Here is a 14,197-nt window from a genome sequence, read left to right on the forward strand (position 1 = left end):
AATTTGTCCCCATTGTGCATGCTTGCGGCTGGTTTTAGTCCCTTATACTTTCTTTGTATTTTGTTGCTTAAGGAGATGTTTGTCCAGGAGCAAGCACTGCAGTAACCGTCTCAGATCCCAGCAAAGAGGGGCTCTCTAAGCAGGGGAACATCAATGCCAAAAGCCCAGTGGAGGGAGTGAGCTAGTGGTGCTGGAGAAACTCAATAAATCCTCTGTGCCTGGAGAGGCTAATAGGCAGGTAAGGACCTGGGCCCCTGGAAGGACTCTGGTTTGGCATCTGTGTGAGGGACAGGCTGGAGGAGCTGAGCAGGGTCAGGTGGGGATCTACCCATGTGTGTAGGGTCAGGGCTGGGTGTGCAGAGGCAGGAGGAGGCTACTGAAAACCTGGGCCCCTGCAGCCATGACCAGGTGCTGGTGGCGCAGGTGGAGATCAGGGCTGGATTTGATATCATTTTTATTTGTTTATGCATATATTTGTGGCTGTACTGGGTCTTCGTTGCCACGCAGGTCTTTCCTCTAGCTGTGGCGAGGGGAGACTGTTCTTCATTGTGGTGTGTGGGGTTCGTGTTGCAGCGGCTTGGGCTTCAGGAGTTGTGGCATGTGGGCTCAAAAGTTGCAGTTATCAGGCTTTAAAGCACAGGATCATAGATGCAGCTCACTTTCATTCTTTCTTAACTATCATCTCCAGTCCCTGAAGGGATGAAATGGAAAGTGAAAGTGTTAGTCAATCGTGTCTGACTCTGTGCCACCCCATGGACTGTAGCCCTCTAGGCTCTTCTGTCCATGGAATTGTCCAGGCAAGAATACTGGAGTGAGTTGCATTCCCTTCACCAGGGGATCTTCCCGACCCTGGGACCAAACCCGGGTCTCCTGCATTGCAGGCAGATTCTTCACCATCTGAGCCACCAGGGAAGCCTCCTTGAAGGAATATTTGCTCTTAAAGACAATGATAGGAAACTTAGAACTTCATCCTTTCTTTGCTTTTACCCAGATGTCGCAGGCACTGCTCCCAAGTGCAGTTCAATCCTTGGAGGACAGAGTCCAGAATGTACTTCTGGGTGTCCAGCACAATGATGAGTGTATGATGGGGCTCCATGTATACGAGCTGATTATAAACAAAGGTGGATGAACAATACTGAATAGACATGCAGGAAACAAAAGCAATCCCAAGGTCATGTTAACATGTGTACACATGTTGGCACGTGTGTCAGATGAGGTCAAAGATTGAGACAATTCACCAAGGGAGTATTAGGAAAAGAGCCCATGGAGGTAGCTGAACTTCTACCACCATGAAGTCACCTTTCAGAAAGGTAATTTACAATTCAATTTCATCAAGCTCAAGATAAATGTTAGGAAAATAGAAATCAGCATACCCAGGGCTGGCATCTGGTATTCACCAAGCCGATGTCTTCAGAGGTCTTGGTTTGGAGGTGTGAGAAGGGCCATCCTCCCCCGAGGGCGCCCCCCAGGCTCTGTGAAGCTGTGGCGGCCACCTGCAGACAGCTGGAGTTACAGGTGTGGTCGGTTTTCACCTTGATTCCTTTGGTGGTGAGTGAAGGGAAGGGTCAGTCACAGTAGAGACAGTCAGTCAGGAAGCATCAGTCTTCTCACTCTTGGCCTTTGAAGATAGCTTTTCATTCTAAGAAAAGTGAGTTAACCTCGATAAGGCATTTCCTGGTATACGGAAGTAAGTTTTTTTTTTTAATAAAAAAGATAAATATATATTTTAGTGTTATAATCATCATTGCTCTAAAAGTGGTTCACCTTTAGAAGAGAAAAATATGTTTGAGTAGAAGCTGTATTTTAGAGTCCAAAGCTGCCTTTTTCCCTTTGGGTAGCAAGCTTTGTCTCTTTTCAGATGTTCAAATGTAAGATTTGCAATTCATTTGATTTTGAAATGATTTCATCTTTTGATGTCCTCAAAGGAAGAAGATAATACTCTAAAATATAATTCTTACATTTCACACTTAAAGGTGAAATACGAAAGCCTTTTCCCCTGAGGTGGAGAACAATACAAGGAGATTCGCTACATAGATATATATCATACGTATTCAATATTTGATGTCCGAGCCAGGGCAATAAAACCAGAAGGAGGGGGTGGGAAGGAGGAGGAAGAAAGAATAAGGAAAAAAGAAAAAAGATGAAAGAAGAGAAGAAAAAAGAAAGGAATGGAAGGAAAGAAAGAGAAAAGGAAAGAAGTAAGCAAGGGAGGGAGAATTTTTAAAAGAAAATATGTACTGGTTAATGAAATAAAGCTATTATTGATTGATAGAAAAAATTATTTTGCACACAGAATATCTTTAAAACTCTAAAGATAAACTATTAGAATTAACAAATTAGTCAAGCAAGACTGGTGAATATAATTTAAATATAAAATAATGTGAAACCAATAGTATTTTGATCTCTGAGCAACAGAATCAGAGCATGAAATTTCAAAAAGATATAATTTACAGTGCATCAATAATAACCATCTAAGAATAATAGAATCAGTATTGCAAAATGTGAAAATTCATAGAGGGAAACCAAGGCAATGGCAACCCACTCCAGTACTCTTGCCTGGAAAATCCCATGGACAGAGAAGGCTGGTAGGCCACACTCCATGGGGTCACAAAGAGTCGGACACGACTGAGCGACGTCACTTCACTTCACTTCATTAAAATGGAATTGGGAGGCCAGAAGGGGGCGCTCTCGCAGACATATAGGTAGAAATGCCGATTACAGGACGAACTGTCAATAACAGAGACCCCAATAGAAGAATCAAGAGGAAAGAATTACCAGTAATGAGGCACCAGCAGGAAAAGAGGCACACTGCATCTTCTTCAAGGAATTGACCAACCCGGTAACTCAGCCAATGAGAAACCATCATCACCATGCACTCTCACTTTTCTCCAAAAGACTTACTTCAAAATAAGCCCTCCCAACCTCCTCTTTTTTAACTATAAAGTAATGTCACTGCAGATGGTGATTGCAGCCATGAAATTAAGAGACGCTTACTCCTTGGAAGGAAAGTTATGACCAACCTAGATAGCATATTCAAAAGCAGAGGCATTACTTTGTCAACAAAGGTCCATCTAGTCAAGGCTATGATTTTTCCAGTAGTCATGTATGGATGTGAGAGTTGGACTGTGAAGAAAGCTGAGCGCCGAAGAATTGATGCTTTTGAACTGTGGTGTTGGAGAAGACTCTTGAGAGTCCCTTGGACTGCAAGGAGATCCAACCAGTCCATCCTAAAGGAGATCAGTCCTGGGTGTTCTTTGGAAGGACTGATGCTAAAGCTGAAACTCCAGTAATTTGGCCACCTCATGTGAAGAGTTGACTCATTGGAAAAGATTCTGATGCTGGGAGGGATTGGGGGCAGGAGGAGAAGGGGACGACAGAGGATGAGATGGCTGGATGGCATCACCGACTCAATGGACATGAGTTTGGGTAAACTTCGGGAGTTGGTGATGGACAGGGAGGCCTGGTATGCTGCAATTCATGGGGTCGCAAAGAGACATGACTGAATGACTGAACTGAACTGAATTTTCCTCTCCTTTATTTACTGGACTTCTCCATGATTTTTACTTTGATTTGCTTGTCCCAAATTTGCAATTCTTTGTTATTCTTAAATGAACCTATTTTTGCTGGTAAAATAACTGACTTGTATTTTTTTAAGATCAACAATCTGGACACAAAAATTATGTAACGATTGGAAGTGCCTGGAACTTGAGCAGCTCGCATAAGATGGTCAAATTCCTTGAAAATCAATATGAGTAAACAGGAGAAGATTAGTCCTATACTACTTAAATAAATTAAACCTACAGTTTAAAGTGAAAGTGAAAGCACTAGTCACTCAGTGTGTTTGACTCTTTGCAACCCCATGGATAGCAGCCTGCCAAGCTCCTCTGTCCATGGAGCTTCTCCAGGCAAGAATACTAGAGTAGGTTGCCATGCCCCTCTCCAGGGTATCTTCCCCACCCAGGGATCGAACTCAGGTCTCCTACATTGCAGGCAGATAGTTTACCATGTGAGCCACTTCACCCAAAAGAAAATTCTAGGCTCTGATGACTTCAGTGATTAATTTTTTCAAATATTCAAGAAAGAAACTATATCAACCTTACAAAAACTCAAGAACCTGAAAAGAGATAGCACCTACCAACTCATTTATGAGAGCAGAATAACGCCGACACTTAGGGTGACCAACTGACCCCTCATCTTCCTGGCACCAGGGGGGTTTCCAAGGACGGGAACTTTCCATGCTAAGACCAAGAAATTCACAGGTCAGTCAGAATGAGGTGATCACTCTACTGACAAAACCTGGCAAGGAAATTATAAGAAAACAACTGGCCAAGCTAATTTACAATTACTGATGCAAAAATTTTAAGCAAAGCATTAACAAATTGATTCTAGCAATCCAGGTGGTGCTAGTGTTAGAGAACCTGAGAACCCATATAGGAGACATAAGAGAAACGGGTTTGGTCCCTGGGTCAGGAAGATTCCCTGGAGGAGGAAATGGCCAGCCACTCCAGTATTCTTGCTGGAAGAATCCCATGGAAAGAGGAGCCTGGCGGGCTAGTCCATGGAGCCACAAAGAGTCGGACACAACTGAGCATGCACACACCAATATATACAAAGGGTAACATACTATGGCTAAGGAGGTTTTATCTTTTTTTATTTTATTTTTTAAAATAAGATCATTTTAACATTCAAGAGTCCATTGGTATCAAACTCTCTGAAGCCAGATTTTCTTCATATACGTCAACCAAAACAACAAATATTGATGCTGATTTGAATGCAGAAGCAGAAGTGAGAATTCAGGTGTCTTCTAATGTTACGTTGGATATTAAAGAGATTTGCAAAAATGTAAAACATGCCAATCTTATCAGTAATTTTTGTTTTGTAAAATGTAGTTTTCTGTCACCAAAATATGATATTTACATTAACATATAATGGTTTATTATTGCTATTTTAAAGTGGATTAATAAAATCATTTTAATTTGTCAGTTTTTTAAAGTCAATTGGTATAATTATCGAATAAAGGAGGAAAACAATATGATCACCTCAACAGATGCAGAAAAATCGTAAGGTAAAATTTAATATCTATTAATGACATTTTAACACATTTCAGTAAACCAGGAGTAAAAAGGAATTTCTTTTATTTGATAATGACTGCCTACCAAAAAGCCACTTTTATGGAGGTCTTTGCCCCACAATATGGCAAGAAAAGGAAATAAAGTTCATAAATATTAAATAAATGAATTTTATAAATATTAAAAAGTGAGGGGGAAACTGTCCTTATTTGAGGAGTACATAATTGTGTACATAGAAAATTCAAGAGACTCTACAAATATTAGAATTAATAAGTGATGTCATGTCAGTACATAAAATAAGTGATGTGATGTCAGTACATAAAAATCAATCATGTTTTTATACACAGGCAACAAACAAATGTAAGTAGAAATCATTTTTAAACAATAGTACCAAAAACAAACAACATGGAGGAATGAACTTAATGACAGAAGTACAAAGCCCTGAAAACTACAAAGCATTACTAAGAGAAATTAAATAGAGAGATATACCATATTTATGGAATGAAAGACTCAGTATTGTTGAAATTGACCTACAGAGTCAGCAAAATCTCAAACAAAATCCCAGCAGGATTTGTTTTTTGTGTTTTCTGATGGAAATTGGCATACTGCTTTTTATTGTCCTTTGGATTCCTTGTCTTTCCTTTTTTAAAATCAGTTTTATTGAGGTTTAGCTTACACACTATAGAATGCATCCATCCTAAGTGTTAGTTCAGTCATTCTAAGTGTTTAGTTCAGACCTATGTGCCGGTATAGTCACCACCAAATCAGGAAACAGAACATTTCCATTACCCTGCAAAGCCCCTAGATACACTAGTTTCGGTCAACCACTTAATCTGCTTTCTGTTTCTATAAACTAGTTTTATCGTTTTTAAGATTTCATTTAAATAAAATCATATAGCGTGATTTTGTCGCTGGCTTTTTTAGCCAACATAACGTTCTTTTAAATTCATCCATGATATGGCATAAATCTACAGTGTGTTCCTTATTACAGATAAATGTTATCTCATTGATTGAATATACCATAATTTGTGTATCCATTCACCAGTTGATGGACATTTGAATTTTTTCTGGTTTGAGTCTCCTGTGAATAAAACTGTCATGAAGGTTCATGTAAAGTTTTAGTGTGGACATACATCTTTATTTCTCCCTGGAAAATTGCTAGGAATGACTTGGTCATATAGCAAATGTATGTTTAACTATAAGAAACTCAAATGTCAAAATGTTGGACAATTTTGCATTCACACCCACACCATACAAGAGTTCCAATTATTCCACAGCCTTGCCAATACTTGGCACTGTCTGTCTTTTCAAATTTAGCTCTCCTAGGAGGTGTATTTGGGCTTCCCTGGTGGCTCAGATGGTAAAGAATCTGCTTGCAATGTGTGAGACCTGGGTTCAGCCCCTGTGTTGGGAAGATCCCTTGGAGGAGGGCGTGGCAACCTACCCCAGTATTCTTGCCTGGAAAACCACCATGGACAGAGGAGCCCGGCGGACTATAGTCCATACAGATGCAAAGAGTCAGACATAACTGAGTGACTAAGCACAGCACCGTAAGTGTATCCGGCATCACATTGTGGTTTTAATTTACATTTCCCTGATGACTAATGATGCTGAATAGCTTTCACGTCCTCAGGAGCCATTTCTGTATCTTCTTTTGTTAAGTGTTCATTTAGATCTTCTGCCTATTTTTAAACTGGATTGTTTCTTTTCTTATTATTGAGAAAATTATATATATATACAAAGAGTGGGACACAACTGAATGACTAACACTACCATACCCACAGTAGATACATATACAATTATATTATATTATATTATATTCTGGATTTAAGTCTTTGTCAGGTGTGTATCCCTGGGTCAGGAAGATCCCCTGGAGAGGGAAATGGTAACCCACTCCAGTATTCTTGCCTGGAGAATCCCAAGGATGGAGAAGCCTAGTAGGCTACAGTCCATGGGGTCACAAAGAGTCAGACACGACTGAGCGACTTCACCTTCACCTTCACCTTCAGGTGTGTATATGATGATATCTTATCCCTGTCTGTTCATGGCCTTTTTATTTTCCTTATGATGTCTTTTAAAGAGTAAATGTTTTCAATTTTGAAGCCAAATTTATCAATTTTCTACTTGTATGATTCATGCTTTTTATGTACTAAGAAAACTTGGCAATCTCCAACATAGGAAAGATTTCTTGTTTCTTTTAGAAGTTCCACAGTTTTAGCTTTTACATTTAGGTCCATCATACATTTTGAGTTAATTTGGGGACACGATGTGAAGACAGTGTTGAGAGTCATACTTTCTCCATACTGATATGCAGTTCACAGCACTGTTCGTTGAAAGCATTATCTTTTCCCCTGTGAATTACATTGGCTTCCCTGGAGGCTTAGACAGTAAAAAAATTGGCCTGCCAATGCGGGAGACCCAGATTCAATCCTTGGGTCAGGAAGATCCCCTGGAGAAGGGAATGGCAACCCACTCCAGCATTCTTGCCTGGAGAATCCCATGGACAGAGAAGCCTGGCAGGCTATAGTCCATGGGGTCACAAAGCTTTGGACACCACTGAGTGACTAACACTTTATGAATTACATTGGCCCCTTTGTTGAGAACTAGTTAGGCAACATATGAGAGTCTTTCTGCACCTTCCAATGGCTCACGACAGCAACTTGACTTTTCAATTTATATGAAAAATCAAGGGGTGTCAAGGAGCAAGACAACCTTGAAGGAGGAGACAAAATCAGAGGGCTCAGTACTACAGTAATTAAAATAGTGTAACGTGGACACAAAATTGATCAAATAATAAAACATAATAGAGTCAGAAACAGGCTGATACATATTCAATCAACTGACTTACAGTAAACATTCTACTGCAATTCACTGGGCAAAGGATAGTCCTTTCAATAAATAAAAACCAGGGGAAATAAATGAACTTTCACCTCTACCTCCCAACATATATAAAATTAATTCAAATGGATAGTAGAGCTTAATGTGAATTGTAAACTTGGTAAAGTGCCAAGAAGAAAACATAGGAGACTATCCACATCCATATTGTATTAACAGTGATTTCTTCAACAGGATGTAGAAAATCCTAACAATGAGAGAAAAGATTGCTAAATTAATCAAATGTTGTTCCACCCAAAGACATTACTAAGAGATTTTAAAAAGCAGACCAGAGCTTGGAAGAAGTTATTGCATGTGCTCAGGTGCTTCAGTCGTGTCCAACTCTTTGAGACGCCTCTGACCATGGGGATTCTCCAGGCAAGAATACTAGAGTGAGTTGCCATGCTCTCAACCAAGGGATCTTACCGACCCAGAGACCGAACGTAAGTCTTCTGCTTCTCCCTCATTGCAGGAGGAGTCTTTACCCACTGAGCTGGAAGCCCAGAAAAAGTTATTCAGTTCAGTTCAGTTGCTCAGTCATGTCTGACTCTTTGTGACCCCATGGACTGCAGCACACCAGGGTTCCCTGTCCTTCACCATCTCCTGAAGTTTGCTCAAACTCATGTCCACTGAGTCAGTGATACCATCCAACCATCTCATCCTCTGTTATCCCCTTCTCCTCCTGCCTTCAATCTTTCCCAGCATCAGGGTCTTTTCTAATGAGTTGGTTCTTCACATCAGGTGGCCAAAGTATTGGAGCTTCAGCTTCAGCATCAGGCCTTCCAGTGAATATTCAGGACTAATTTCCTTTAGGATGGACTGGTTTGATCTCCTTGCAGTCCAAGGGACTCTCAAGAGACTTCTCTAAAACCACAGTCCAAAAGCATCAATTCTTTATCTCTCAGCCTTCTTTTTGGTCCAGCTCTCACATTCACACATGACTACTGGAAAATCCATAGCTTTGACTAGACACTTCTTTGTTGGCAAAGTAATATTTCTGCTTTTTAATATGCTGTCTAGGTTGGTCATAGCTTTTCTTCCAAGGAGCAAGCGTCTTTTAATTTCTTGGCTGCAGTCACCATCTGCAGTGAATTTGGAGCCCAAGAAAATAAAGTCTGTCACTGTTTCCACTGTTTCCCCATCTATTTGCCATGAAGTGATGGGACCAGACGTCATGATCTTCATTTTTGAATGTTGAGTTTTAAGCCAGCATTTTCACTCTCCTCTTTCGCCTTCATCAAGAGGCTTTTTAGTTCCTCTTCACTTTCTGCCATAAGGGTGGTGTCATCTGCATATCTGAGGTGATTGATATTTCTCCTGGAAATCTTGATTCCAGTTTGTGCTTCATCCAGCCCAGCATTTCACATGATGTACTCTGCATATAAGTTAAATAAGCAGGGTGATAATATACAGCCTTGATGTACTTCTTTCCCAATTTGGGACCAGTCTATTGTTCCATGTCCAGTTCTAACTGTTGCTTCTTGACTTGCATACAGGTTTTTTGGAAGGCAGGTAAGGTGGTCCAGTATTGCCATCTCTCTAAGGGTTTTCCACAATTTGTTGTGATCCACAGAGTCAAAGACTTTAGCATAGTCAATGAAGCAGAAGTAGATGCTTTGTACATGTATACACCGCTATGTATAAAATAGATAACTAATGAGCAAAGGGAATTCTACTCAGTGCTCTGTGTTGACCTAAATGGGAAGGAAATCCAAAAAAGAGGGGATATACGTCAACGTATAGATGATTCACTTTTCTGTACCACAGAAACACAGCATTATAAACAATTATACTCCAATAAAAAATCTTTTAAAAATGATAAAACACTAAAAATTAATTAATTAAAAATAAAATAATAAATAAAGTCATCCAACAAAAGATTCGTCTCCAGAGTTTCCACAAATGGATAAGAAAGCCCAAACAACCCAATTTAAAAATGGCGGACCGCTCGAAGAGGCCCTTCCCCTAAGAGGAAATCCAAATGGCCAGTAACCCGTCTCAAGGTGCTCAGTGTCATTGCCCTTTGGGGAAATGCAAATATAGAACCACAGTGAGATACCACGACACACCCCCAGATTGGCTGCAAGACTGATAACATCAAGTGTGGGCAGGAACTTCAATCCACTGCTGCTGAGGGGGCGAGCTGGTACGACTGCGGAGTGAAATTGCTTGGCAGTGTCTGGTGAAGGATGAACAAGTCCTGTGATCACACAATCCCACCCTGAGACAGGTGCCTAACAGAAATTCGTGCGTCGGGTACTCAAAGAAATATACCAAGAATGTCTGAAGCAGCAAAATTGAAAGGCACCCAAATATACATCAGCTGAGAACCAGCGGAATCAAGCATGGTGCATTTATCTGCTGGAACACAATACAGTGAAATATACAGCAATACATTGAAATGTGGTTGCTCTCAACATGGATAAACTTCACGCTCATGATTTTGGGCAAAAGGAACAGGCATAGAAGAGAACACACCATACGGTTCTGTTTATGTCAGGTTCAAAGAGGAGCAAAATTAATATACAAGTGAGAGCAACAGCTACGGGAAAGGAGGAGGAAACTAGGAGGCTGGGCGAGAGGCGCTGGGGCCGGGGGGCTTCCAAGGTTCTGCTGATGTTTCGAACAGAGGATCTCAACTCTGGCACTGCTGGCATCTTGAGCTGGACCCTTCTTTGCTGCAGCGTTCCTGGCCTCCCCGCACTAGGCACAGCTAGCAAACACTCCCTCCTCTGGTGGTGACAATCAAAATATCTCCCAACAATGCCAGTGGTCCCTGGGAATAGGGACCTGGGAAGAGGTCCCAGGTCAAGGACCTCTGTTTTGCTGCTGGTCCTGGAGGATTAGGGGGTGTCAGTTCACTATGAGCTCTCCACGTAGGATTCATCAGCTTTTCTGCATGCGTGTTAAACTTTATATTTTTACAGGAAAGAAAAGAAATCAATGAACAACTAAAAGAGCCAAAAATTTCAGAACTATGAGGGACAACAGATACAGCGTAGTTTAATGTCTTCTGCAGATAGGGAAACTAAGATCCAGGTGGCTCAGGGTTCTGCCACCAGTGGGACCCAGTAAAGAACCCCACCCCGGATTCCCCTCCCCCAGCCTCCCTTCCCACCCATACCAGGCAGACTTCTCCCAGCCCAAGTCAGAACCAAGCCGATCCCATGACCTCCTGACCCCAAACCCCACTGTAGAAGGGGCTTGGTGGACCCTGCACCCACACTCTGCAAAGAGAACTCTGAAAAGCAGTATCTCATGCAAACAGGATATTAGCTTTGTCAGAAAGATCAGAAAGGGCTTGAGGTTTTCTTCTTAGCCTCAGCCTCTCAGCTTTATCTGCTCGCTTCAGTCTGCAGCAGGAAGCGATGGCAGCGGGCGAGACCCAGCTCTATGCCAAGGTCTTCAACAAACTCAAGGGCCGCAGCAACCCCTCCCTCCTGGACCCCCTCCTGGGCATGGGCTTCCCGGCGCACACCGCGTGAGTACCGCCCGGCCTGGCCCGGCTTCCCGGACTCCGAGCTGACCCTGCTGTGGTCACAGAACTGCGGGCAGCTCAGAGCCCTGACTTCCTGTCAAGGGGTGCACCCTGCAGGCCCGGGATTCATCTCAAAATGAGGCCTTTTCTGCTTTTATAAACGACGCGTGCTTTGCCTTTTAAAGACAGACTTTGCTCTCTGGTGATGGTGGGATCCTGAGGTTTGTGAAATTGGAACCAGGGTTTGGAGATGCCTGGCTGACCCTCTCTATGGGCAGTTTGGATAATCACAGATGGCTTTTGAGACTTTTGAAAGCCCCTAAGTCGGTCAGGGGCGGTCTCTGATTCTGGGACCTGTTGAAATACACAGGAATGTTACTTCTAAATGCAGAGAAACCCCTTGTGGGTAAGGATTCTTGATTGTGTGATAATGATAATGGTTAAGGAAGCCCCCAAGCAGGGAGGATGTGATCTTAGGAGAAGGGCCACACAGAGACGACTCCACCCTGAGTATCCCCACCCGAGAGGGAAGGTGAAGGTGTTAGTCAGCTAGGTGATGTCAACTCTTTTGCAACACCATGGACTATAGCCTGCCAGGCTCCTCTGTCCATGGAATTCTCCAGGTAAGAGTACTGGAGTGGGTTGCCATGCCCTCCTCCAGGGAAGGATCCCCCCTCCAGAATGATGAGCTTTGAGCCTGGCAGTGGTGGCAGCTTCCACGTTGTTCTTAGATCTGATCCTTTTCGTGCCCATATTCATGTGAGAAATACATCAGAAGTCCCCTTAGGTGACTGTGGATGGGGAGGGGGCAATCTCACCCTAAACAGATAACAAACCCCTGCCCAACTGCGTGGAATGAATGAGGCTGGACCCCTCTTCTCCCCAACCCAAATCAGGACTTTGTTGTCATGTGGCATTCACAGTAAACCGGGAGTCTGTGAGACAGGAACTGGATCAGGCATGTGCGTGGCTGCCTGCCGTAGGCTGGACGCCATCCTGGGCACCGTCCATCAGGTGCAGATGAGGACGCAGAGGCACGAAAGGGAAGGTAGAGGAGGGGCAGGGCTGGAACCGCAGTCCCGGTGCCTATAAAATTCACTCTTCATTATGTGACTGAAGTTGCCGTTAGACACATACTTAAAATTCCTTCCAATTTAAGGACTTTCCTGACGGTCCAGTGGTTAAGGCGCCATACTTTCAATGCAAGGGGTGTGGGTTCAGTTCCTGGTTGGGGAGCTAAGATCTCATATGCCGCAAGGCGTGACCAAATTAAGCCCAATTCCTTCCAGTTTAAACATTAGCTATGTGTTGGTGTTGGAGAGACATGTTTGAAATGTCTCCCTGGGTGGGAGCACCCCAGTAAGTCTCCTGCTAACCTCTCCAGGTGGCCTCAGCCCCACCAGCATCCTCTGAAATAGCCCCACTGGGCAGTGGCCATCTCAGGTTCCTGGTGATATCCAGGCTAAATTTGAGGATGAATTGCCTTCATCAAACTCCATTCTGTCTAGTTGGGCCCGTTCGGTTAAAACTCAATTCACTGTACATACATCCCAGTTTCAAGGATGAGTAAGACACAGTTAAGCCCAGGGAGCTCGCAGATGGTTGGACAGGCAGGCGGACACGAGTCCATTGAGATGAGGGGCAAGGTGGCCATGTGTGGTGGGGAAGCACAGGAGAGCTGCACGTGCACTCTCCTTGAGCACTTTAGGGAGGGCTTCCTGGAGGAAGAACACCTGAGCCTAGCCTGGAAGACCCTGTGCCATTTCCCCCAGGGCATGTGGTCAGGGAGGCACGTGTACAAGCCAGGGCCATGGCCCTGCCTGGCTGCCTTGAAGATCTGAGAGTGCATGGGGGAGGATTAGCGAGGTGGGATTCAGGCAGGGGTGAACCTCAGGGCATGAACCCTTGGTCTCCATGCCAGGGACTGGGGGTGGGGGCCAGGGAAGGGAAACCATGGGTGGGAGTGGAGAGATGCAAGCAGTCTGTGTTTCCAAAACCACTGTGATGTTGCACAGAGGGTGGAGGTCTGGGCACTGCATCACGCTCTGAGGTCTAACCATCCAGCTCCCTGGGGTCCCTCCTGAAGGTCCGATGTATTGTGGAGACACCCCCCAACCCCGACCTTTTCCAAAGAATGAAAGTTAGCGTTCTGAGAGCTCCTTGCGCTCTGCCTCCCACAGGCTCAAGGCATTGGCAGCCACTGGAAGGAAGACGGCAGAGGAGGCATCAAACTGGTGAGTGGGGGGCCTGCAGGTTGTAGGGTCTCTGCATGGGAGCTGGGAGGTCCCCAGGATCCCCTGGTGGGCGGGCACCTCCATGCAGCCCACGGTGCCCAGAGAAAGCAGTAAAAAGCCCCCAGCTAGAACAGAAAACAAAAGAGAAAACTCTGAACAACGTTTTCTTAAGATTTCTTAAAATTCTGATATGATCCCAATGTGGCTATCAATGAAGAGAAACATTCATGTGGTTTGCTGTTGAATAAACAAGAAAGAGACATTTTTGCTGATGTGAAATCGAGGTCGCCACTCTCTCCACTTCTGATGGAGTGAGAACTGGCAGGTGGTGGTGAGAGCCCCCAGGCCTTGGCACGTTGCACCTTAAGGGTGCCAGGTGCAGGGGAGCTCTGGGTTCCAGGCGGCCCTGCCAGCCTCTAGCTCTGCGGCTTTGCCAGCCTCCCACTGCTACGAGCCTTGCTCTCCTGCCCCAGGAATCAAAGAGGACGCCCTGTTCTCTAAAACTCGGGCCCGCCCGCATGCGCAGTGATGCCATCATTCTG

The 14,197-nt window shown here is 43.9% G+C and overlaps 1 protein-coding gene across 1 annotated transcript in view; it reads left to right on the plus strand.

Annotated features, from left to right (window-relative positions):
* The first annotated feature begins 11,293 nt into the window (after positions 1-11,293).
* The window catches only part of UBASH3A (ubiquitin associated and SH3 domain containing A), a 40,296-nt gene continuing 37,392 nt past the window's right edge, over positions 11,294-14,197 (plus strand). Inside the window, exons 1-2 of the mRNA XM_027960765.2 lie at positions 11,294-11,424; positions 13,602-13,655. Coding sequence (XP_027816566.1) covers positions 11,312-11,424; positions 13,602-13,655 — 167 coding nt within the window. The 5' untranslated portion in view covers positions 11,294-11,311. The remainder of the gene's footprint in view (positions 11,425-13,601; positions 13,656-14,197) is intronic.

This window comes from Ovis aries, chromosome 1 (assembly GCF_016772045.2).
Source record: "Ovis aries strain OAR_USU_Benz2616 breed Rambouillet chromosome 1, ARS-UI_Ramb_v3.0, whole genome shotgun sequence".
Lineage (NCBI taxonomy): Eukaryota > Metazoa > Chordata > Mammalia > Artiodactyla > Bovidae > Ovis > Ovis aries.